Source organism: Oenanthe melanoleuca, chromosome 2 (genome assembly GCF_029582105.1).
Source record: "Oenanthe melanoleuca isolate GR-GAL-2019-014 chromosome 2, OMel1.0, whole genome shotgun sequence".
Lineage (NCBI taxonomy): Eukaryota > Metazoa > Chordata > Aves > Passeriformes > Muscicapidae > Oenanthe > Oenanthe melanoleuca.
Window position 1 is genome coordinate 59,996,093 of NC_079335.1, and position 25,181 is coordinate 60,021,273.

Here is a 25,181-nt window from a genome sequence, read left to right on the forward strand (position 1 = left end):
TTGGGAACAAACTGGAAACAAAGCAGGGCAAGTTTGGAAATCTCTTCATTTACATACATGCTTCAAATGCACACTTGTTTCTGGCTTAACCTAAACACGTGGCTCCTTGAACTTTTCCTCCACTTCTTCCCTCTTCCTCCCTTCCTCCCTCCCACCTCTTTCTTAATACCTCCCCCAGCTCACAGATGTAGTTGCCAGTACACTGATCTAAACCCTTGGATATACACATGGTCCCATTTCCCTTTCCAAATTTTAGAAACTGCTGCACCTAGTCCAGCCTGACTCTAGCTCTGTGAAAAAAAATACGTAAAGAAAAACCTGCCTGCTTTCCACTGTGGGGGATCAAGTCTTACATTTTAGGGGTGGATGTCTTATATATGTGTCTAGGCCTAAAGAGTATGTAGCAATATGTTGAAGAAGACTAATTTTTTGAATAGACTAATTTATCTCTTGATTCATACAAGCATTCCTTGACAAAGGCAGATATTCCTACAGAGACTGGAAAACTCCAGCTTGCCTGCAGGACAATGGAGGGTACATTTTAAGGGTGTTCAGCATGCTAATGTGTAGGATTCTTTGATAATATTCAAAGCTTTTGGTCATTGTTTAAGCTTTTCCAGGTAGGGCTTGATGTATTTGTTTGCGTAGCTTAAGAATTTTTTTTAAATTAAGCACATTTCTTTCATTTTTAAAGTATTCTTAATTTCTGCCTGGTCCAGTTTCATGGGCAGGACTCGAGGTCTTTCAGAATATGCATGGTAAGAGCCACAGAAAGTGTCCTACAGTTATCTTTCTGGAAAATTTTAGTCTATTCAAATTAAAAGGCCTGCCAGATGTTCAAAATGTAATAAAATTCCTAGCATCACATCACTGATGGTTTCAGTAAAAAAGTAAAGATGACAAGATGAGTAAAAAAGACAAGATGCCAAAAATGCTTTCTTCTCTCCATTGATGTTGGAAATGTATACGATAGATACCATCCATGGAGGTTCCTCTCAGTGCAGTGAGAGGTGCAGATGTGAAGATGCAGAAATTTTGGCATACCATCTTCTGGTTGGTGAGGTGCTGGGACAAATCTGGGCATTATTTAGAGCAAGAAATAGCACCAGTCGAGCAAGCCCTTGTGCTTGAAGAGTTGACAAGGATAACTAGTATTCAACACTGGCACAGCAAGGCAGTGATCACTCTTATTCTGCAAAGGATCTGTACCTATGGGGCTGAACTGGAGCAAAACAAGATTTGCCACTGACTGTTCTTAACATTGACTTTGGTTAGTGTTGACCTGGTTGAATCGCTGCTACAGCCACTGAAGGCTCTCCACTACTTTTCTCAAGTCATTGTTCCATGGGTTCTTCAAGGCACAGAGCCTCTGGCCATGTGTGCTCCCACGGGGCCACGTTTCCAAAGGTGCTCCACATTTATGATGGGAGCCAAACCTTCTGAGGAGGTCAGTCTATTGTGCACTGAACTCTTGAAACTCTGCCCACCATTGTCACAGTGGGAACCGCTTTCAAGCAGTCTTGGAAATCTGGTCCTTATTTAGGAACCAAAAAGAGAACCAAGCTCAAAAAAATATGTCAGTGTATCTGGTTACTGAGCAATTGAAAATCTGTCCTCACTGTGTTTTAGGATTAACTCAGGATTAACAGGCACATCAGAAAATTGAGAATAAGGTGAAGCAAGGATTATAATAATATAACAGTATTTCAGCAACAGCTATTTGAGCTGCAATCTCAAAGACCTCAAAACCACCACATGAAAGGATCTAGACTGCCTTGGAATGCAAGCCTGCTGGAGTAAAGATATGTTACCAAACGTTTATCAAGGGAAGAGAGGCAAAATTTGTCAGTTCTCGTGTGGCATGATCTTAACGTTTGCATCATGTATTTACTTTTTGGATTTGTATTTAATTTAATCCTCAGTTTTGGGTTTCTCTGGTTGCTTTCCTTGCATCACCAAGTGTGTAAGAATTAATTTAGCTCTTTTCTAGATGAAACATTTTATATCAGTGAGGTATTTATTGCCTACTTTTTATATTCATTGCATTTATGCAATTATGCTATGTATGTATTTTTATAGCAACTTCAGAAAAAAGCCATACAAAAAAATACATATCCAGTTTTAAAATCATAGTTACAACAGCACATGTATTTAATTTTCCCTTTGGATATTATTATATTATATATATTCTATTATATATATTATATATTATTATATATATTATATATTCTATAATGTTATTATATTATATATATTATATATATTCTAAGCAATTATTATGGAATGTACAGTTTTAAATTGAAAGGAAAAACAAAGTAGTTGACACTCGCTACTAAACTTTAAATTCTATGAAATAATGAACAAATATAATTATGCAGATAATTAAGCAGACAATAAACTAGTAATGTAATATGGTTGTTATACTGTATTTAACTATCTTAACCTTTCTAAAAAAGAAAGGAAGCATGTTCCAGGTTGTTACAAATTCTTCATGGTAGGAAAGAATTTAGCCTCCAACTTTTTGAGTGAGTTTTTTAATTCCTAGGATATTCTTAAAATTATTACATTCATACTAATTTTATTCTTTATCTTCCGATGATTATCTTTTAAAGTATTTCATTTTCTTTTTTCAGTCACTGAATGGTTTTGCCTTGGTGGTGAGTGCAGATGGAATGATATTCTATGCGTCATCGACAATTGTGGACTATCTAGGGTTTCATCAGGTAAATATATTGAGAAATACTTAGAATACCCAGTCACTGACATTGTACTGACTTACTTGTCAATATACAAATTGTCAACATCATAACTTCTGCTATTATTTTTAAATGCAGCACTGTATGTTGCTGCCTTATCCACCTTATCCTTCTACTGATGGTTAGACATACACTTACTGAAATAAGGTTATTTTACTATCTTAGACTAATTTTTTTTCCGCAAATATGACAGGTGATGATTTACTTCTTGTAATTTTCTTTCATAAAGCTTTCGCTAGCAGAAACATGATCCATTATAAAACCAAGATTTAGCTAGAAGTTTCTTTTAAATTTCAGTAAAAGATGCTGCTTTTCTAGGCTGATTGTCTGTGTGTAATAAATATATTCTAAAGCCACAGAATAATGGAACCATACAGTTGGAAAGGACCTCTGGAGGTCATCTAGTCCAACCTCCTGTTCAAAGCACATTGAGCTAGAGCAGGCTTATGCAGGACTGATCAAGCTTTGAGCTTCTATGACCCCTCTGGAAGACACTTTCCAGTGTTTAGCCACCACAACTGTAATTATTTTTTGCTTATGATTAAGTCCCGGCTTCCTATGTTGCCACTTGTTGTCTGTTGCTTCTTGCCCTCTCACTTTGTTCTTTGAGAAGAGTCAGGCTTTGTCCTGTGCTCATTTGGTTGATGTAGACAGCAGTATTTTCTTTCTGTGGTTTTCCCTTCTGAAGGCTGAACAAACCCTGTTCTTTCCTGGATGTGCTCCAACTCTCTTAAGTGTCTTGGTCGCACACTCCTGGGCTCATTTTGATATGCTAATCTCTTTCTTTACATGGGGTACCCAAAATTAAGAGAGAAATTTGCCTTTGCTGAAATTCCTGAGGTTCCTGTCAGCCTATATTTACAGCCCACCAGGGAGCTGCCTTGCCCTCCCCAGCTGGTACCCTCTGCAAACCTGCTGAGCATGCATTCTATCCCATGATTCCTTTGTCAATAAATTAAAGAGGGTTTGTCCCAGCATAAATCCCCAGGGGATGCCACTAGTCATCACTTGCCAGTTGGATGTCTATTACTCACATTTACATATGTACAAAAGAGCTAAGAATAGAAAAAATCATCTTAGGATGTGAGGGGAAAAAGCAGATGTTGAGAAGCAGGGGCCTCTGAAACAACTTTCCTCAATCAAACTGGTCTGAAGGTGTCCTACACCTGCCATTATTTTAATCAAAGTATCAATCTAAAGAAAAGTGGCTGCCCTCCTACAGTTACTAATTAACCATTCCTTGCTGTAATTGTTTCAGACTGATGTAATGCACCAAAACATATATGATTACATTCACGTGGATGACCGCCAGGATTTTTGCAGACAACTGCATTGGGCCATGAATCCTCCCCAGATGCTGTCTGGACAGCAACTACAGTCAGAAACAGGTGGGATTCTGTGTGTTGATTGGAAACATAGGCACCACTGTACAGAGGTACAATTGAACTCAACCTATGCCTGTGTCAGTACCATGTCAAGTCAGATTCTTCACTGGAAAGATGCATAAACAGCTAAGACCCATTTATTTATGTTATTGTCTCAGAAATGGTATTTCTTCCTGATCCTGGGCATTTATAAGGCAGAGTGTGCCACTAGTGCTTTACTTTTCTCTAATGTGCTTACACATACTCTTACACGCTCAGAATGAGCAGCATGAGTTCTTCATACTGCCAAAGTTTTGTTCACAACAGATCAGGACATCAATAGTCCTCTCCTTCATGCAAAAGGTTTCTGTACAGAACCACCGCGGCAGCATCACTTTCTGCCATTTGTTTTCCCATGTAAAATGATGTAGACAGGAGCCTTGTGAAGAACAAGTAGGTTCAGCAATGTACTTTTTCCTCTGAGGCTGTACTTCCCTAGGATGGGAGCTGGATGCCTCACTCAAGGTTTCTCCTACATGAGGTATTAAGCTGAAACCACAACTACAAAACTTACAATCAGGTTGAGATTATTAACCTTATAAAGAATTATTGATGCAAGCAAAATGTCTGCATTTCACCAGAGGGTGAGGTAGTAATTGAGGAAATAAATTGGAAGTATGGTCACCAGATGAATGGGGAGAAACTTGCAAGAAAACCTTCAGCAATCTCTACAAAGACCTCAGGAACACAGTCATGAAACTTTGGTAGAACATATTGCATTTCCTGTAAAACAGTTTCTGTGTTTTACAAGAATCTTAAAAAAATCTGAGGAGCTTTGAGAGATTTTGTAGGAAGAATGCAGGAACCAAGCAAAACAATGTGCACTAATATTTCAAATAATAAGATTTACAAATATTTGGAATTTTTGTTGTAATGTATATTGTGGAGAATTTCAGGTCTTGAGTTCACAGTTTTGTATAAATCACTTGTGTCTTTTGGGAAATATTTCAAAAACTGTGCACTTTACAAAAAAATCAAACTGAATATTAGCTAATCATCTACTATCCATTTTTTTGTACAGTTTTTTTTTTTTCCTAGGATTAGCATTTTTCCTTATTTTGTTCTCCTGTCTAATACATTTTCTGTGATCTCTGATCTCAAAACCAGTAACATCTGTAACCCTGTTTTACATCATTAAAAATCACAAAAACTCAGGAAATAAAGTCCAAATTTCTGAAGAAACTCACCCAAATCCCATTGCAGAGCTTTTATTTTTCTTTTGGTAGAGCATGTGCAGATGTATGACATGACACCATTGAATATTCACCCATCCATAAAGCAATTTTTAGCAATTTCTGTAACAGCTTCCTCAATTGGCTGCAGAACATTTTCATTATTTCTTAGTGTGATCTGATATATGTTGCCTCCACTGTTGCTCCTAGGAGAAGAATATATTCTCAGTAAATTGTTCAAAGCACAAGAGAATGACAGCATGACAACAGATTATTCTTCCTTTTTAACTCGATGTTTCATCTGTCGAGTTCGCTGCTTGTTGGACAGTACTTCTGGATTCCTTGTAAGTACAACTTCACTTGTAGGCATGACATAATAATTTTAATTACCTCATATAAAAAATTCTTCAACATGAATATTATGCAAATCCATGGACAGGATACACTTTTTTTTGCTGTGCACTAACAAAAAACATTTAAAAATAATTATTAATATGTAAAATTAATATGTAAAAAGTGATGGGAGAAAAGAAAGTTGTAATATTTGAAACTGAAAGACTTCAAAAATTTTTATGGTTTAAGCTCTTTTCAACAATATCTGTCCCCAGTTTGTACTAAGCGTAGCACAAGGGTGGCAAGTCTGAATTTCAACAATTCACATTTAGGCCCAAAGTATTTGCTTTAAGAAGAAGGAAAAAGAATGATCTGCTTTTTTCTTTAGTAAAAATCCTTTAATAATAAAACCTGGAATTAGAAAGTGTCTTGCATGCTCCATACTAGGAGTGATTCATTTCTAGAAATCACTTTTTCTCCATTTCCTTACTAAAGACCAATGTTTCTACTTAGGGGAAAATCCAGCACGTGCAAAGAAAATGAAATGACCATCATGAGACAGAGAAATGCCAGTTCTGTCTCAGATGCTCATTTGCTGGAAGGCTATGGGTGCTAACAGCTGACATTTCTGCATCCCTGCTTTAATCTCATAGCTCTGGAAAACACCTTACTCCAACGGGCTGATTTTCCACTGGGCATTTTTTGGTAGTTAACTCTTTCACTGAGAGGCAGCAGCTTGCTGTTACCTTAATCCCTGCCTTCTGACTCCACAGACACTTGAGGCAGGGATGGAGGGTTCCTTCCAAGCTCTGTGCCCTGTATCTGGCTATCTCGGGCACCCGTCTGCACAGTCCTTGGGCTGTGCCAGTCCGTATACTTCCCAGAGAAAGTGCAGAGTGAGAGGAAAGAAAGTAAGAAATCATCTTGCTGCAAAGAACAGAGCATGGAAAAAATGATAGTTCCAGCTTCAGTGGCGTGCAGAGGAAACAACTGTTTGCACCACTGTGCACGACCCGTTCTGTTGAACAGAACGAAACACAGAACTTCTGAGTACATAAGAGGAAAAAAACCTCAACCAGCCACAAAAGTCTCTTCTTACTGTTGATAGAACCTCCACCCACCCTGTCTCTGAAATGGCATGGTTTAAATTATATGAAGAAAATGAAATTCCTAGTTTTAATCCCTGATTCAAAACTGGGTTTGGTGTTAATAACACAGTCCATAGGTTGTATTAGTATTTCAAATGTTTGTACACTAAATGCTTAAGTTGCTGGTGTTTTGTTTGTTTGTTTGTTTGTTTTTTAATACCAGACAATGCAGTTCCAAGGCAAACTAAAGTTCCTCTTTGGACAAAGGAAGAAGTCCTCATCAGGAACAGTACTGCCACCTCAGCTGTCCTTATTCTGCATAGTGGTACCACTTCTGCTCCCTTCTGTGACAGAGATGAAGATGAAAAGCCTGCTTGTGAGAGCAAAACACAAAGCTGATGACACAGCAGCAGCGAACACAAAGTATTTACAGATTAATCTTTTGGTGTTTAGTGAAGATTGTGGGCTATTAAGCATGTAAAAACTACAAATTATATTAAATATCTCTCCATTTAAAAACTCTTTCTTAGAAAAGTGAATAATTTATCTGGATTTAACTATTGAATACAAAATAAATATAATACAATTACTATAATTATTAATTATTACACATAATAGAATACAAGATTATGCAATACATTGTAGATTATTTATAATACATGTTAAGTATTATATTTCAATATATAAAATTTTATATTAGAAATGGAACATTAGGATATCTTTCTAACCTTCAGAAGTTGCCAACACAGTAAGCCAGTCTACTAGCTGTAAAAGTGGAAAAGAAAAATAATTTTTACTGCGAGGTTTCTTGTTTTCAGTATCTTCTGCTAACACAATTCGATTTGGGCATTTTGGTAACAAAAAAAGGAAAACTTCAGAAAGCTAAATGTGTGTGCGTGTGGGGGGGTGTTCACAAAGAGTCTAATGAGTTGTACTTTGGTGTATGCATTTATCTTTCAACAGAAGTTTTATGAACATGTAAGTTTACAATTGCACTAAATGGCTTGGGGGTGATCATTTGGTAGCAATCACAAAAGATCAGGACAGATTGTGTTCAGACTCATCTCCTTCCTAACACTTATTTTTGTTACTCTTCTATAACAGAATTTGTTGATGTCAGGGGCTAGGATCATATTTTCCCTTACTTGCTTAAATACAACCTTACAGTAATGAGCTTTATTGCTGTGAAGCAAAATGCTCGTCAGTATGACTGACAGTATCATAATTTGGCTTTTAATGAGATTATTCTTGTGTATGTATGGACTCACTATCCAGATGTATAATGTGGTTCTAGCACATACATCCTTTTGAGAACAACTAAATCGAGGGAAGCCTGGTATAATGGACTATGCAGGCTTTTGGAATAGAGTTGGAATGTAATTTCTACTTGCTAGTTTTTCCAGCAACCCAGGTGAAATTAACTGATGATCGGAACTGAGTTCCTAATAGAGGGGTGCTTCACTACCTGACTGGACAGTGGCCAAGGCCTTGACAAGAATGAAGCAACCATTTATCTTCAGTGTTTCCTTTGGTTCAGGCCTGAAGCATGGTAGTCAAGGATGGTGGGCAGATTTACAGTCTTTTTTTCGTTTTCCCTGATGCTCTTAACACAGGGAAGCATTTGTAATTCAGTGCTACAGACATTGCACCCCTTTCAAGCCCTGATTCTAGCATTTTAAACTAAAGATCGGAAGAAATAAATTCAAATCATATGATGCCTATTACAAATTGAAGTCATATTAACTCTTAAATGCATTGCTGGTCACTGTGATGTATATGCCTCGAACGTAGCTCAAATAGGAAGAGCAGAATATGCACAGTATTTGTCTCAATTTCAGAAGAAATTTATTTTTCCAGATATAGTAAGTCATGAGCAGAATATTCCTAAACATAACTATTACTCTTAATTGAATACAGAACTCCAGTCACACACTAGTTTGAGAAACCAAATGATGCAGGAAAAAGATAATTATTTAGTGTTAGTTACTACATGCTTAAACCATATGCCTTTGCTGGTCACCAGCTTGAAGAGCATATCTTTTAGAGTCTGTGATTTTACTCCTGTCAGTCACTGACAAGGAATTTTCTACATTTTCTGTCCTCTACAGCTCCAGTTCAAAAGGCACTTCAGGACTGTGTGAAGCAACAGAATTATATGGAAGAAACAATCACCATGAAGGTGCCGCCTTCACTAATGCATTACAGATCGCTGAAAACCAAATCAAAGGTACTGCTAAGTACTTCTAGATTATATGCAGTTAATGGAAAAAGAACCTTGTCTTTTATTTTATCCTGATAGGTTTTTCAGGTTTTGGTCCCAATGCTCTCTTTCTTCTTCTTCTCCCTAACACCTCCTCTTTTAAAAAATAAATCTAAAAAAAAGTCCACTTCAAAAGATAATACTGAAACAGTCTGTGATTTCAGAGAGGGCAGAAAATTTACAGAGAAATAAACAGTCATGGTAAATAGCAAATAAGTGGTAGTAAAAGAATACTTATCGTATCCATGCCTAAAAGTGGCAGCACTGAATTTCATAAGTTTATATGAAATCCTAATAATTAATAACAACATCTATCCTGCTTTGAGGAAAACTGGATGATATGTTACAAATGTTAGTTTTCCCCAAAGATTAGAAAACAGAGGAAAATTAGAGTGCATTGTCTTTAAAATTCATGATGCGCCCACAGCTTTGACTCATGCTTTTCCAGAGCTTGGCTATGGAAAAAATATGAGAGTCTAGGCTCTATTTCAGATTTTACAATGGATAAAATTTTGATGGTAAATCTACCCCACTGGACAACTTCATCTTGAGTGAACTTGTACTCAGCCTTCTGTCATATCTGCTGGAAATCTTTAATGTCTTTAAAAACATTCCTCTCCTATTGTTCAATTTTTCATGAATATTTTTTTGTGGGTATAGTACTACTACTACTGAGAAGAAAATATTAGAAGGAATGAATAATACTGAAAAATCCTTGGTTACAATTTAAGTGCCTTACTAGGCTTTTCAAATTCTGGTTTTAAGACGTAATTTGCTTTTGTGACATACTTTACCTTGTACTTTCCTACGTTGATGCTTCTAAGGCAACAAAGAAATTTTTGAACATTTGCAGTTTAGGAAAAAAATATTAATACTGCTTGAATTAAAAATTTTCTTTTAAATTATACAGCAAAGAATAATGGAGAAAATGGCATTTCCTTAGTCAAAGTACAAACAAATGAAGATCACTGGGTCTGGGTTCAAGCTAACACTCAACTTCTGTATCGAAGTGGCTGTTCAGAATATGTCCTTGCCCAACAACAGATGTTAAAGTAAGTATATTTTCCAGTACCAAAAAGAAAAGAAAAAGGAAAATTGATGTATTCTTTTTGTATGAAATCTGTCATAGGGCTGTAGTGACCTAAGAAAAGCTGAATGAGAAAAATTTAATTTACTTATGTTATGGAAAGCTGTTTCTGTCTTGGAACATATATAATGGCTGTTACAATCCTAAACAATATTTATTTTCTGTCTTCAGCCTTTTATTCTTCTGAAGTTAAGAATACATATACACTAACACAGGAAGAAAATACTTGATTATTAATATTTGACTTCCTTCGTGTAAGACACTGCGCTCTTGTTTTTAGATGTGTATGTGCAACATAATCTAAAGAAGGGTACTCATATTCATTGTATGCTTGTAGACAGACACATCTAGCTGCCTGTACACTCAGTCATGGAGTGTAAATCTCACAGATTTGCATTCAGAGAGGAATTCTTGGACAAGTTTTACCCTTTCCACCCAAATGGGCTTTTCATCCTTCTCCCATGGGACTGTCTGTTCCAGTTCCTGTGGGCCTTGTTGAAGTACCTCTTCAAGCTGGTCTGAGGGAAGAGATAAGAGAGTGGACTCAGTGAGCAGGGGTTGTATGCAGTCACCATCTGGACAAGTGTTAGAAATGTGGCTGTTATCCCAGATTTTTTCCTTCAGAATGCCTTGCAGGTGGAAGAAATAAACGAAAAAAGTCTTTGCACTCCTAGAGTAGATATTCCTTGCATGTGGCATATCTCCCAGGATCCACTGAATAGCAGGGGAACTCCTGCCTGAGGATGCTGGACCTTACTTTACCTTTACTGAGATGGTACAAATATCATCTTGCTGTGTCAGGGAATGAATTTCTATTAAGAAGCAGATTAAAAGGGGCTGTTTATTTTATTAGTTTCTCTACTTCCAAATTGTTTTTGTGTGATTAAGCATGTTTATTTAGTTACATTTTTGCTTTCAGAGTGATTAAAATCCTTCTCTTGTGCTTGATAGTTCCCACAGACTGAAGTATTACAAGAGTTGGCCTTGGTGATTATATTCAGTACTGTTTTAGTCTGCAATACTTTGTATTTGCTACAACTTTTTTTTTTTTTTTTTCTGTTGTTAAAATGTATACTGTCTTCCAGGAAACATAGATTCTTTTAGAGAATTTTCACTGGATACTATTTCACTGTAAAATTCTTCATTTCGGGGTTTGACTTTTTTTGACAATAGCATTTTGTTTAGTCCTGTGCTTCCCAATTTGATAATTTTCTGAGAAGCATGTTCTGCAGCAAACTTATATCAGACAATTTACATCTCAATATTGTAAAAAATAAAAATAAGAATATTTGGGAGAGGATTGAAAATATTTAATACCTCATAAAAAAAAAAAAAAAAGAGAGAGAAAATATTCTCTCATGGTGTACATTATTACAGTGGGACGTTCTCTCTTTGTAACAACATGGACTCCCTCTACTGGAAAACCCTTTTCTTGCACATTGATTCCATAGCCAAGGAAAAAGTTCTGTTGTGAACTAAGAAAAAGCCTTCTAAACCCCTTAGTAGCTCTTCAGGTTTTCATTCACAGTTTCCTGTTGAGATGTCTGCTTCTTGTTTGGAGAGGGATGAGGTGGTTGCACTTGATCGCGCAGAGCTGGGAATCAGCACATCAGTGAATTCAAGACCTAAATATCAGGATTTGGACCCCAGTTCTGAAAACAGCTGCTTTGGGCATGGAAGTGCTCAGGCAATGTTCTCTGCCAGTGCTCTTGTTTAATGTTGAGTACTTCAGCTGGAGGTCATGGAAAATTAATTCACTGGCCATCTTAGAAAACAAAAGGCAACATAAATTAAGTTAGACATATGAAACAAACCTACAGCCAACAAGAACATCTGTGACTATTTGGTTATTTAATTTGGGCATTATTTCCTCTCAGCTGTGTTCTCGCAGTGTAAGACCCCCATGGTTCTTCCTCAAATCACTCTGATCAGAAAGCTCCAACTCCTCATTAATAAAATATATCTCATTTAAGATACGACTTGTATTTTAGCTCTAGAATTTTCTATACACAAATATTATTTAGATATATTTTAAGGGAAGAACAAAAGTGTAAGGAAATTACTGTATTGTAATACAATATTTAGGTCTTTATTGAACTGTGTGCCTGAAATGGGAAAGCAATGCATGAATTCAAATGAAGCAATGCCTCAGAAAGTTAGCTGTGCACACACATTGACACCCAGATGCAGGGACACTATTTTGTTCTTTCAAGCAAATGCAAAGATTATGTGCACAAGAGTGTAAGAGTCTCGTATTGAGGATAATGTATGGCTTGTAATGCTTATTGAGCCACTCTGTATCCCAGAAAACAACCATTTAGAAACCTCTGATTGATTGACTTCTTTTTTTCTACTGTTATTGAAAGGGAAGAAGATGAACAACTAAAGATACTAAGTGGTTTTGCCAGTTTGAAAGGAAACCTGGAGGGGCTTTCCTATAACAGTGCCATTGAAACTCTGGGCCAGTGGAAGCATCTTAACTGGGCAGCAGTGAAGAATGAACAAGATAATGTAAAAGTGAAGTTTGAGCCTCATACTAATGGTGAGTGTTTTACACAAGAGGAACCTCTCAGTTCTAACACATCAGTTTTGGGCACTCAAAACAACACAAACAGTAGCTGGACTTTAAGAAACTCGAGTTCTTGTTCTATGAGCCAGAGAATGAACACATGTCCAAACAGGAGAGCTGCATCATTCTACAATAGAGAGCAAAATTTCTTAAATTTGGCATCAACTTGTCCTTCCCACTGGGGGAGCGCAGAAAACGGCCAGTCTTACTCGGGGCTCCCACAGCGCTGTGCAGAGAGCTACGTGACAGACCATCTGAAGCTGCAGAGACCATTGCTATCCTCCGAGCCTCTCTATGACACAGCCATTCCCTTGGAGATGCCCATCAAAACGGAGTACGACTCTGATTCTGAAAACATTGCCGATAACTACTTGCTTTCGCAGAGCCGAGCCTGGCCGGATGAGAGCGGCTCGGTGAGAAAGCAGCTGCCCAGCTACCCCAACAGAATGCACCTCAAAACAGAGCCGGACCTCTGCGAGCCAGCCTTGCCTTGCCAGAAGCCAAGGCACTGCCTTTACACGCCCCACAACTGGCAATGCATCATAGCAAATCATCCCAACAACCTGAGCTTGAACAGAGCGTGCAAGGGCTCACGGAACAGGGAGGCGGCCCCGTTTTGCCCTCAGAACTCCTCCATGTGTTTGGAAAGCACGCCTGACCTGCCACACATGGCTTGTTACAGCCACTTCTACAGCCCCATCCCAGGGGAGGAGAAAGAGCAGATTAATGAGGTGTTCAAAATGCCATGTGAATTTAAAAACCCCTGCTTGGTTCAAGCAATTAAGCGTGAGCCCCTGGATTCTCCACCATTGTCCAACAGTGGACAGAACAGAGCACACGTGAGCTTCCCTGAAAATACATTAGCAGGTCCTGTGCCTCATAAAACCACTGAATGTACATTTTTGCAATAGATTTTATAACATTTGAAATATTTATAATGTTAAAAGCAAGAAGTTGTAGATTCTCTTCCAGTTGAGTTAAATTACTTACTATAATCAAAAGCCAGTGGAAAGATTTTGTGTGTGTGTGAGTGTGTGTATGAGTGTGTGTGTGTGTGTGTGTGTGTGCACCCATGTGTGAAAAGAAACAGACACAGGTACACACATCCTACCCCTGCTACTGCCCTTTTCTTAATGATCTTTGGAAAGAGTAAAAAAAGATAAAACCTCAGGCACAGAAAAATAACAATTATTTGCTGCACAGGTATACCTGATCGTTTTTCTTTATCATTTTTCCTCTCTTGTCTACATTTCATTAGCAAGGTCTAGCAATTTCTGTTTCCTTTGTTCTGTTTATTTTTCTCAAGCTGATGTGATGCCTCTGTGCAAATCAGAAATGTTTATGGTCTTCAGTATGGCAGTTTACCATAGGAGGTTTTGCTTTATAATTATTTTTCTACTCTTATAAGAAGGATCAGCTATTCCTTCACCCCAGCATTAAATTAATGGCAATAGGAAAGGACTCCCCAACACAACTTCTTAATTTAAAAGGATCACATTAGTAAAAACAATGACATGCATGAACGCATTAGAAATTATTTCACTTCAAACTGAAGTTACTCCTAGGTTTCTTGATAATATTATTGTTTTAGAACCCATATTTTTCCATTTCATTGCTATTAGCCTTTCATGTTGCTGCTGAAAGACTGAACAATGGGAGGTAATCCACTCCTATAAACCAGTTACATAATGCTGTTAAGTATATGTGAGAGCAAAGTATTTTCTGATTATTTTCTTTGCTGTTACTTGTAACACCAACAAAGGAAATGCACTTTTTCACGTGATAGTATTTCTTTGACTGATAGCTTGTTAGATATTGTCATCTTACATCAAAACCAAATCCCACACTAAGATTATTTTCAAAAACATTCTAGTTTCAATTCCAAAAGAAACCCTTAATCTCACTGAGGGATGGATGTACACCTTTCAAAAGCACTTCAGTGCACTTTAGTGCTTTTGAAAACAGAGTGTATACTTTCTTTGAACCCAGACATTAATGTGTTTCCATAACAAAAAAAATAAAATTATATTTTGGGTTTTGTTATTGTTGTAGTTTGACTCCTGCACTAACTTGTGTTTTAAAATTGCACTATTTCCACTTTATATCAATTTCACCTATATGACAACCACATCATTTAAAAAAAAGCTTAGTTATATGTATATGTGCTTTTTGAAAGAAGCCCTGTAATTAATGTTTCCTTTTTCAAAATGTTTTAAATAATTATAATGTTTTCCTTTATCTATTAGTCACAAAGGGCATGGCTTTACATGCCATGTAAATCTGCCATGCCAGATGAGTGGCATAAAATTCTCCCAAATGCTTTAAATATGTGAGATAAGTGAAGTTTACAGGTAGTGCAATGGTTCTGCACCTGGGAAGCTGCTCCTCTCCAAGAAGACTGACCATCTTTTCAGATAGAATTTACTGCCTGTAGAGTTGGCAGGTGTAAAGACATACATTCTCTGCATGTTAGTGCCTGTGAACTGTGGTATGAATTGCTGCACATGGGACAGTAAAGAGGGCAACATCACCTCACCTCTCTCGGGTTCAATCTGTCATAGTCCAGCTGACCATATGTTTCCTTTTTTGTGCCTGAGGTACATCAGCTCCCTGTTGGTCCTGTAGTGCCTCTGGTTTGAGACAGCCTTGATATCCTTGCTTTAATACTCCTGCCAGTGGTTGCAATGTAATATCAGACCCCATTCTGAAGTGAGACCGCATTGGTGGAATTTACACTGCTCTCCAGCACACCACTGTCCACATCAGAAAAATTCAAGCCAAACTGCAAAAATACTTGTGGGCAAGCACTTGTTCCTCATGCAGAATGAGGCTGCCATGAATCAGTGTTGCTGCACAACCTCCGCCTCACTGATTCACTATCTACAGAATTACAAGCAGCAGTTCTTTAGACTCTCACAGAGTTGCTTTCATAGCCCTTTGCTTGGCATGCAGCAGTGTCACTGCTTATGTGCTGGTGCCAGACACTTATAGTGTGTGCTTCAGGGCTGCTTGTAGGGTTATGCCATAAATCCTGTAATATTCTCCAGTCCAGCTCCTCGTGCAGCTGCCTGGCAGAAACGAGATGATGGGAGACAGGGAGTGTGAGAGAATAGATAGCTGAAGGCAAGTGGAGGATATACCTGCATGATCTCTGAAAAGCTGCTTCTTTAATTCCACACTTGGAATCACTGTCACACCCCTCTGAATGAGAGAGAGTACCTGGGCTGGGTTTCACACTGCCTTGCACTTTGTCACATCACTTGCATTGATGAAGTGTGACTGTAAAACACTGTTACCTTCATCTGGACATGCTGCATTTTGCACTATGGGAGTGGTTACACCACGTGCAACTCTCTAGAGGACTATGCCACCAGAAGCCTTGTCTGTGCTTAGAAATATTATCTGTTGTGACTACAGCAGGAGAACTGTACCAGCCAGGTTTCTCTCTTCAGTGCAGAAGCAATTTATACTAAAAACAGAAATTCTCTGAAGTTCTCTCTGTTGCAAAATTCATTCTTTTTTGTTGACATAACTCTATCCATGCTCAGGCATTCCCGGCACATATCAGTTAGAATTATTTTTCTCGTGTTTCCAACAAACACAGACACATTTTACATATCTTGATCGATATTACAGAGGTAGATGAAGCTTCTGCATGCAAGGGAATGTGATCTGACACAAGAGATAGACTTCTAGGTGGATGGATGAATGTGTGACTCATAAGTGAGGTGTCACCTTCTGACTCCCTGCTGTGTAAATGCAGTCATGTTTGTTTCCTTATTATTCCATAAAGTCTGAAGCCAAGGAAAGCACACTTATCCTATGCATCACATTTTATTGTGACCCACTTAATTTGTGGCTGAGTTTTTATTTCAGGTCTCACACGAAAAGATGTGGTATCAGTAGAATTTCTTCTAGTCTAAATTATCACACATGCAGTATACCAATCTCCCAAGAACTGGGGCTTATGAAGAGATCAGCAGTGTATCCCCTTTCTGGACAATTGCTAACCATTGCTGGTAGTAAACAAAGACCAGTTCCTTCTAAGTATTTGGAAAGAACAAAGGAAATAACTGCTTAAAATAATCTCTTGCCAATTGTGTTTAAAGAGCAGATCTGCCTTCATCCTCTCCCCATGATATATGCCCTGGATTGAGTTGGGATTGAAATCTGACATTGCATTGTACCCTGTTAAATTACCACTGATTTCATCTTCTAAAACTTTACTGTATGCAAATATTAATGACCCCCTTGCACTGACCAATAAATAGGATGAAAGACAGAGCAGTTCTTTAAAATGGTTGCATTTTCTTAGTGGTTGTTGCTGCTTCGGTTTTATTCTAAAAACTAGCATCGAGAAGTAGAGTTTAAGATATTTTCAGTCACTGGTGTTTAGCTTTTAGCCTTAATGAACTGGTATTTGTATCCCTTCAGCACAACCCTAAATCCTATTTTAGGAACCTACCAATGCATTTACTGTAGAAACAATAAAAGATTATTCTTGTAGAAGAAATGCCTAGTCAAATGGTTGCCTAATAGGAACTTGGAGCATTCAGGCTGAAAGAAATGCCTGACTGATAATAGCATGCAAACTTCCTCAGCCATAAACTCTCCAGGGGTTGAGACAGAATGCACTCATGAATTCCCTGATCTTTGGAGAGGGTATATTTTGGTATGGAAAGTGAGCAGCTCTAAAAGCTGTGAGAAGGTGTCTCCCCCTGGGATGAGACTTGGATCATCCCCTCTGGATGAGACTATTATCAGTGCTAAAGCTCATGATCAAGGCCTTGAATTTACTGAGAATGTGACCTGATTTCAGCTGCCAGTGGACAGCTGTTGAGCACCATAAAAATACTAGTCCAACACCATTGAAAGCTACTTCTTTTACTGAGAAACAACATGATTTGAGCTAGGGATAAGCTTGAACAGCAAAGAAGAGTGGATTTTCCTGCACTTACATGGTGATTGAAAATGGGGCAGACCTTCACTATAAATAATTTACACTGAGTTTAAAGTCTTTGGATATCAAAGTAAACTCTTGTTTCAAAAATTCTGAGTGAGGGCAGCATTGTGTTAGTGGTAAGCTTGTTTTAGCTGTAAATTCACTGTAGGAAAGACTAACTTCCTACTCTTTGATTGTAAAGTATTAATGCAAAGTTTAAATCTGTGGTTTACCCTCCCTTCATTGGAACAGTCATGTATTCTTAAAGTTCTTACATCTGAGTCTGCTCTGGGTGGTACAGGGAAGTCTGACATTTGAGCATCAGTCAGTTGAGTAAGACTTTAGGTGCCGATCCTTTAATATGGTATTGAGATTGACAGGGCACGTGCAATTCTTCTGGAAATTCCTACTGCTTAAAATACTTAAGAGGCAACAAGCCTGAGGCAAGGAATATTCTGTGGGATAAGATCAGCTTCTGTTGCCTAGAAGCTTTTCTTAACTCTTTGTGTTGAAGCCATACTGGAACTTAAGATAGGACAGCTTCACCTGCTGTAGTTATTTCAGGAAACCCGATATTTTGTCTTAGGAAGGTGTTATATTTTAATTAAAATTGTTAAAAGGCATCATTTCCCCTACCTATGTACATATATTGTCTTAGGTAGTGGTAAAAAAATTAATATCTTTATTTACTTTCATTTGAGAGTCACTTAACCAAGAAAACCAACTTCAGAATGACAGGGGTGTAGACCCATTCTATTTTTTCTTGTCTTCCCTATCTGCTCGTTTTCTCTCTCTCCACCCTCTTAGGGTGCAAACATACAAAATGGAAATACTTTTCTGATCATACTTAGACAAAGATCCTAAACCTTAACTAGACTGTAGAAAATTTCTCACTAGAACAGGAGTTTCTTTCCTTGGAGTTTCTTCTTTTAAATCTTGCCAAGTCCTATGAGAAATTGTGCGTCGCAACTGAAACATGCGTTTGTAACGTGTAGAGCAAGAGACGGTGCAGGTGGCCACGCTCAGGATGTAGTCACAAGGCTTTATCCAGCTGAAGGAAATTCACACCAGGGCTGCACCGGGTAGCTTATGTTCATAGGCACTACCATCCTGACAAACAGATCTTTGTCACGTTTCAGTGACATTTGGTGTGCTCTTGTCACTGTGAAAACATTTCCCTATCGTGCTATCAGAAATGCCTCTGAGCAAAGTCATCAGCAACAGCCTGAAATACATTCTAAATTCTAATACATTTTAAAAAACCAACCCAAACATCTGGAAATCCAAGCACTTGCCTGTCCTTAGGCAAAGATGTTGTTTGAGTGGAAGCTTGGAAGTAAAAAAAAAAAAAAAATTACTACAAATTTTGAGGAAAGAAGAGACATATTGCCATCAAGGTGTAATTATTATGCGACTACAGCATTTATTCTTCATCCACTGTTAAAATTCTGTGGTCTGAAATAACTTTTTTTTTCCCTGTAGAGCTGGTTTTGTAATTTTTCAGGTTAAAAATAATTTCTTGAAAACAAGGATTGAGTCATTTCAGTGCTAAGATGCATTTCTCAATCAGACGGAAAACATCATTCTAGAAGGCATGAAGTGCTCCTGTTCCTTTCCTGGGGCTAGTTTCCCAGACTCTGGCAAAGTCAGTGTATGCATTAACTCTCTTGCTGCTGGTAATTGTGCAGCTGATGCTCTAACTATGCAGTCTGAAGTTTTTCAAGATTTCCTTGATGCAACAGGGCTCCAGGGTCAGCTCCAGTTTCACATTTGCACTGGTAGAATTATGGTAAAGATGCGCCAGGAGGCAACAGAAATAACATCAGCTGCTTGGCTAGTCTTATTAATTGCATTTAAAAAAAAACAAAACAGGTGAAGTTCTGGTCTAGAGCTCCTCATTTTGCACCACAAGGGGGTGTGAGCTCTGTCTTCTGAAGCTTTCTTTCCCTTTTTTTTTTTTTTTTTTTTAGGGCTTTGGACCATGTGTATCTTCCCTGTGTTGATTTAAAATGTGAAATAAGGAGAGGCAAGCATCAACCATTGTAGTTTTGTTTGTATTTTGGTTTTGCCAAAGGAACAGTGTTAGGCAGAAGTGCAATTCCCTACTTCTTCCCCCTCCTTAATAAGATGGAGGTACTCACTAACAACAATTGTACCCCCAAAACCAGAAAAGAGGTCAGTCTGCTGGTGAAACATCCTTTCTTCAGGAGTCTGCACTGCCAAGAAGCCCCCAGCTACTACCAACAGTTTAGTGCTGCAAAATATGTATACAATGCCAAACCCTTTTTTCTTTAGACATGGTCTCTCTTTCAAAAATCAAGGAACTAATTTTCGCCTTTTTTTCTTCTCTCATTTTTTTTCTACATGGGTTTATTCTTTCACTGTGCAATTGCACTTTTAATTTGCATCTTTAATTTCCCTTTTTTTTAATTAAGAAGGGCATGGAAGCATTACATGACATGTACAGTGCAGTGTTTTCAATTAGTCCATTTTAGATTTTGAGATTAGAACCATGAATAAAGATTAATTATTTTAATGTGACTCTATGTAAAAGACTGACTGTTACAGAAATGTCCAGGTATCAGTAACATCATCAACAAAGGGGTATAATATGTCATCACACTTCACTTACAATCCTGTATTAAAAGTGCCATTCCTGCTTCTCCTGAAGAAACACAGTGGAGGACAAGACTAACTCTTAGCAATATAGTCAAGTAGAAGGTGTTCCTACCCATGGCAGGGGGATTGGCACTGGATAATCTTTAAGATCCCTTCCAACCCAAACCATTCTATGGTTCTATGACTAACAAACAGGTGCATGGAGTTCTGCCAACAATTTTGGCCTATTTGGCACCCTATGATCTCCCAAAACCTTTTGGGGGAGGGTGTATTTCTGGAGAGAACACTGCAACCACCCCAGCACTATTTCAAAATGTTCTTAATAATGCAGGTAATGCCTGCACTGGGGCATATGACTGAGGGACGAATGCTGCCCATCTGGGGAGATGAAGCATCAGACAGGTACAGCTCCAGCCCCAGGAAAGGCACCCCAGGCAATCCTGTGGGATCACCTTGGTAATGTGTAACCCAACCAGCAGCACTGGCTGTGCTGCTGTGTGCATAGGAGTATCACAGGTGTCCTATCACTAACATACCTGTAAAAGACGTTGTGGCTGAGTCAAAGCAGGCAGTGACCTGTGGATTTGACGTTCTGGCATGTTGTTTAAACCCGGTGCACTTTTCTGTTGTGTTTTGTACTGTCTCCTCAGCCTGCTTTCAGAAGGAACTTTCAAGCGTACTTCTTAAATTATATTTTACATTTATTACCAGGCAGAAGCGTAAAGCTGAGACATTTTAAAATAAAATGTTTGCATTTAAATTAAAGCCGCTGCTGCTGCGTCTTTCTTGCCCCTTCCCCATACTGGGCCCAGTAACCCCCTCGCAGTGGGACCAGCACTCCCGGCCTCAACTGGTTCCAATAATCCCCTCTGGACTTGTTCCAGCATCTGTGCACCCTAGCCCCTTCCAGTATTTGCTCTGGATTGGTCCCAGCCTGAACTGGACCCAGTATCCATCCTAAACAGGCCCAGTAACCTACCCCGGTCTGAATTGGTTACAGTATCCTCTCTTGGCCTCAATCAGCCCCAGCACCATCTCCTTGAACTCCTCCCGCGGTTCCTCCTGAACTGGCCCACCATCCGCCCTGGGCTGGCCCCTCCCGGTTTCCTCCCTCAGGCCAGAGGGAGCCAGGCCGGGGAGGGGGCGGGGCCTGAGGCAGGGGGCGTGGCCTGCTGCGGGCGCATGGCTCGACGCTGGATTCCCATTGGCTGAAGAGAGCGGCTGCCCGCCAATGGCCGCCGTCTGGGGGCGCGGCTGTGGCAGTGCCGGAAGTGACGAACCCCGTGCGGGGCGAGGCGGGCGGGAGGTCCCGGATGTTCTGAGGCTGCGCCGGCCGTGGAAGATGTGGATTGACCCACAGAATAAAACGATAGCGCTTAAATAGCAAAATAATAACCCAGCTCGGCCGCCCGAGGCGTGGCACCTGCTTCCACCTGGTCGCTATAAAGCACCGTGTGAACAAGAGTTGGTTTTGGTTTTCTTTTTCTTTTTTTTTTTTTTTCCCCGGCCGTGCAGGATGAGCGCCGTGCCTGAGGAAGTTAAGGCAGAAGATGGCAATGCGAAGCCTGAGAAAAAAGAGTTTTACTGCGAAGTGAGTGGGTGTGTGCGGTGGGCTTTCCGCCCGGCAGGCACGGGAGGTGTGCGGGGCTGGGGCTCCGCGCCGGGCAGGGGGCCAGAGCCGGGAGCCGGGGGGGCAGAGCCGGGAGCCGGGGGGCCAGGGCCGGGAGCCGGGGGGCCAGGGCCGGGAGCCGGGGGGCCAGGGCCGGGAGCCGGGGGGCCAGGGCCGGGAGCCGGGGGGCCAGAGCCGGGAGCCGGGGGGCCAGAGCCGGGAGCCGGGGGGCCAGGGCCGGGAGCCGGGGGGCAGAGCCGGGAGCCGGGGGGCCAGAGCCGGGAGCCGGGGGGCCAGAGCCGGGAGCCGGGGGGCCAGGGCCGGGAGCCGGGGGGCCAGGGCCGGGAGCCGGGGGGCCAGGGCCGGGAGCCGGGGGGCCAGGGCCGGGAGCCGGGGGGCCAGAGCCGGGAGCCGAGGGGCCAGAGCCGGGAGCCGGGGGGCCAGGGCCGGGAGCCGGGGGGCCAGGGCCGGGAGCCGGGGGGCCAGGGCCGGGAGCCGGGGGGCCAGAGCCGGGAGCCGAGGGGGCAGAGCCGGGAGCCGGGGGGGCAGAGCAGGGAGCCGGGGGTCAGGGCTGGGAGCCGGGGGGCTGTAGTTTGCGAATAACGCGGCCGGGCCCTGGCAGAGCTGCAGGTCTCACGATTCGGCGAATTCAGGTTGCTCTTGAGCAGTCACGGGTGCGGTGAATGGCTCTTAATTGCAGCCTCTCCAGTCTCTGCCGGGGGTTTCTGATCGGCCACAAAGGCTCATTCACCTCCAAAAGCTGCACCTCCGGGCCAGAACGCGTTACGTTTGTCAGTCCTGAATTGTTTTTGTAGCACAGAATGTTTTTCTGGCTCATTAAAGTCCTGCCACAGTGTGTAATGGAAACAGACACTATTTGTATGCATTAATCGCTGCTTTTCTAGAAGCTAAAAGTAGTAAGAAATATTTGTACATCTGTCTCGTTTCATCTTAATTATTGCAATGGTATCTGCGTGTCTATGGGTCTTAATGAAATGCACATGTCTCATTGTTTTTCTGATCCCTTTCATGTAGCTGTGAATGAATAATGAACGGAGTTGCAGTTATTCTAGGGAGTAGTTTTGCCTCTCTTCCTTTCCAGTCACTGCACGATCATCCCTTTTTGCTGCCTTGCTACCTTGGAGAACTTTAGAAAACTAAGTCTTCAGAAAGTACTAGTAGCAGAGGAGGGGGAGGCTCGTAAAGACTTCTTACCACCTGATTTATTAAACGTGTTTAAGTATTGTTTGAATAGGTTTGTTCACTATATCTGGACGTTTTATTTGTAAGCTGCTCTCCTAAAAGCCGTGCAAACGGTACTGTTTGATCCAAAGACCTTGAGAATTACATGACTACACTGTAGAAACAAATGCATTTCATACTTAGAATTCACCAACGGCAGAATATTCATAGCATAACTCAAGATGTGCTTTCAATTTTTCTCTTTCAGGTTTGTAAAATTTCCTGTATGTGTGCTATAAATCTTCAGTCACACTATCGTGGTGCAAAGCATAGGAAGGTAAACTTTTTCCATATTAAATGTATTTGCAGATTTAATCATAAATCCGGGACTCTTGCAGCTTCAATACTTGATTTCACACGGCTTCAAGTGCTTATCTAACTTATTGGTAGATTTGTAACAGTAATTTGCATGAAATATTCCAAGAAAAAGATGAGGTGGGAATCTCACAACTCTGCTTTCTGTAGCATGTAACTTGAAACATCAGCTATACCTAAAGGTAAATGTGTGCTAATTATGAAATTAACATTTCAATTATATGGGAGCCACAGGTGGTGAAAGAATTCAACTTTCTGTTTTGGGATACAGTTGGTAAAAGTACTGTTCTGTCTTCCAGGTCTACATAACTCACCTGTACTTTGAATAAAATGAGCTTACTCTTTACTTTGATAGGAATACCATTTCTGATTTCCTGAAGGAGTTACATAGACTTAACTATCAGGTCTGACTTGTGTTTGTTTGAAGTACCACAGTAACAGCACCATGGTTTAAGCACAAAACAAGTCAAGGCATTAAATAATTAGGCACCATTCTTTGAGGGTGTATTTAGAGATGAGGCTTTTACAAATGCTGTGTGATGGAACCTTTGGCTTTTCATTGGCTTATGATTGTTTTAAATTCCACCACATTCTCAGTCTGTAAAGGTGAGACATAACTCAGTTATCTGTACTCCTTTGCTGCCATCAGTATTGTGTTGTGGCACTGAAGAGCCTGCTCTGATGTTTTCTTAATGACATTTTATTCTCCCTGGAATATTAGGAACAGCAAAACTGCCTTTCTCAAGTGTGGGTGTGCCCTTTTTTTTTTTTTTTTTTTTTTTTTGTACATGAGGGACATCTCCCCACCTCTTTGCTATTAAGACAGATTAATAGTATTCTGTTACCTGTTTACTGATCACTTTAATAGCATTGATTCTTATTTGAGTCAGTGGCTCTACTTTCTCCAGCCCCTTTTTTTTTCCTCACGGAATTGAGTCTTCTCGTTCCCAATTGATGGAGTAGAAGTGTACAGCTGTATTTTTCATGTCCTGCCAAATGTTCCTGCTGATGCAAAGAATTCCTTTGCTTTTGTGGTTGTTTCTTTTTTTTGTTTTTTAGCTAACCTTCTTAGCAATCTAATTATTGCTGGTTTTCCCTTAAAAAGTAGGAAACTCAGCATTTATTAGAAAATCTGCATATAGTTTTCCTTCTGTTTTGTGCTTGGATGTATGTTGGGTTAAATCTATCAAAGTTTCTTGTGTCAGTGAAGTCTGAGCTGATAGTGAACAAGAGTAGGACAGGTTCAAAACTGGATTTTTGTTAGGTGTGAGATGTGGTGTGTGGAGTCATGGTCAGCCACACAGCTGCATTGCTGTAGGAATAACTCTCCAGTTTCTGTCTTTAAATTATGAAATCTATTGTGTGCTTTGGTGAAAAAAGATGAGAACTCGTAGACTGATTTCAGGGTTTTGTACCACTGTTTTTGGAATAACTATGAAAGTCCTGGGCCTATGTTTCTTTTAAATGCAGGGTAGGTGTAGATAGTGAATAGCTCTTAGTTGGTTCCTTTTTGGAGGAGTTCCTCTTCAAAATTAAACCAAAGGATGTCTGGACAACATAAAAAAAAATGAAGAGAACCACACCCTAAACCATAGTGCTAGCCTGACCAATCCATTAGCCATTTTTTATGATTCAGTCAGATTGTCTTCTTTCTATCAGTTGCCCATTTGTTTTTAAAATGGCATTGGTAAAGATACTCTTTGCTTGTCTACCACTAGAAGGTGTTTCAAAAATGCAAGAAAAAGCCTTTCATCAGAAGGACAGT

At 40.0% G+C, this 25,181-nt stretch overlaps 2 protein-coding genes across 5 annotated transcripts in view; both read left to right on the top strand.

Moving 5' to 3' along the window:
• AHRR (aryl hydrocarbon receptor repressor) overlaps positions 1-19,551 on the top strand; it is an 86,919-nt gene extending 67,368 nt beyond the window's left edge. Inside the window, exons 5-11 of the mRNA XM_056485600.1 lie at positions 2,634-2,723; positions 4,015-4,144; positions 5,563-5,696; positions 6,997-7,196; positions 8,882-9,000; positions 9,944-10,085; positions 12,487-19,551. Of these exons, the coding sequence (XP_056341575.1) occupies positions 2,634-2,723; positions 4,015-4,144; positions 5,563-5,696; positions 6,997-7,196; positions 8,882-9,000; positions 9,944-10,085; positions 12,487-13,600 (1,929 nt within the window). The 3' untranslated portion in view covers positions 13,601-19,551. The remainder of the gene's footprint in view (positions 1-2,633; positions 2,724-4,014; positions 4,145-5,562; positions 5,697-6,996; positions 7,197-8,881; positions 9,001-9,943; positions 10,086-12,486) is intronic.
• Positions 19,552-21,523: 1,972 nt separating this feature from the next.
• The window catches only part of LOC130249111 (uncharacterized), a 28,774-nt gene continuing 25,116 nt past the window's right edge, over positions 21,524-25,181 (top strand). Inside the window, exons 1-2 of one of the 4 annotated variants that reach the window (XM_056483545.1) lie at positions 21,524-21,841; positions 23,310-23,378. In XM_056483545.1, the coding sequence (XP_056339520.1) occupies positions 21,767-21,841; positions 23,310-23,378 (144 nt within the window). In that variant the 5' untranslated portion in view covers positions 21,524-21,766. Of the gene's footprint in view, positions 21,850-23,309; positions 23,379-25,181 lie in introns of those variants that run through there. The other 3 variants (XM_056483546.1, XM_056483549.1, XM_056483547.1) reach the window with 3 other exon arrangements.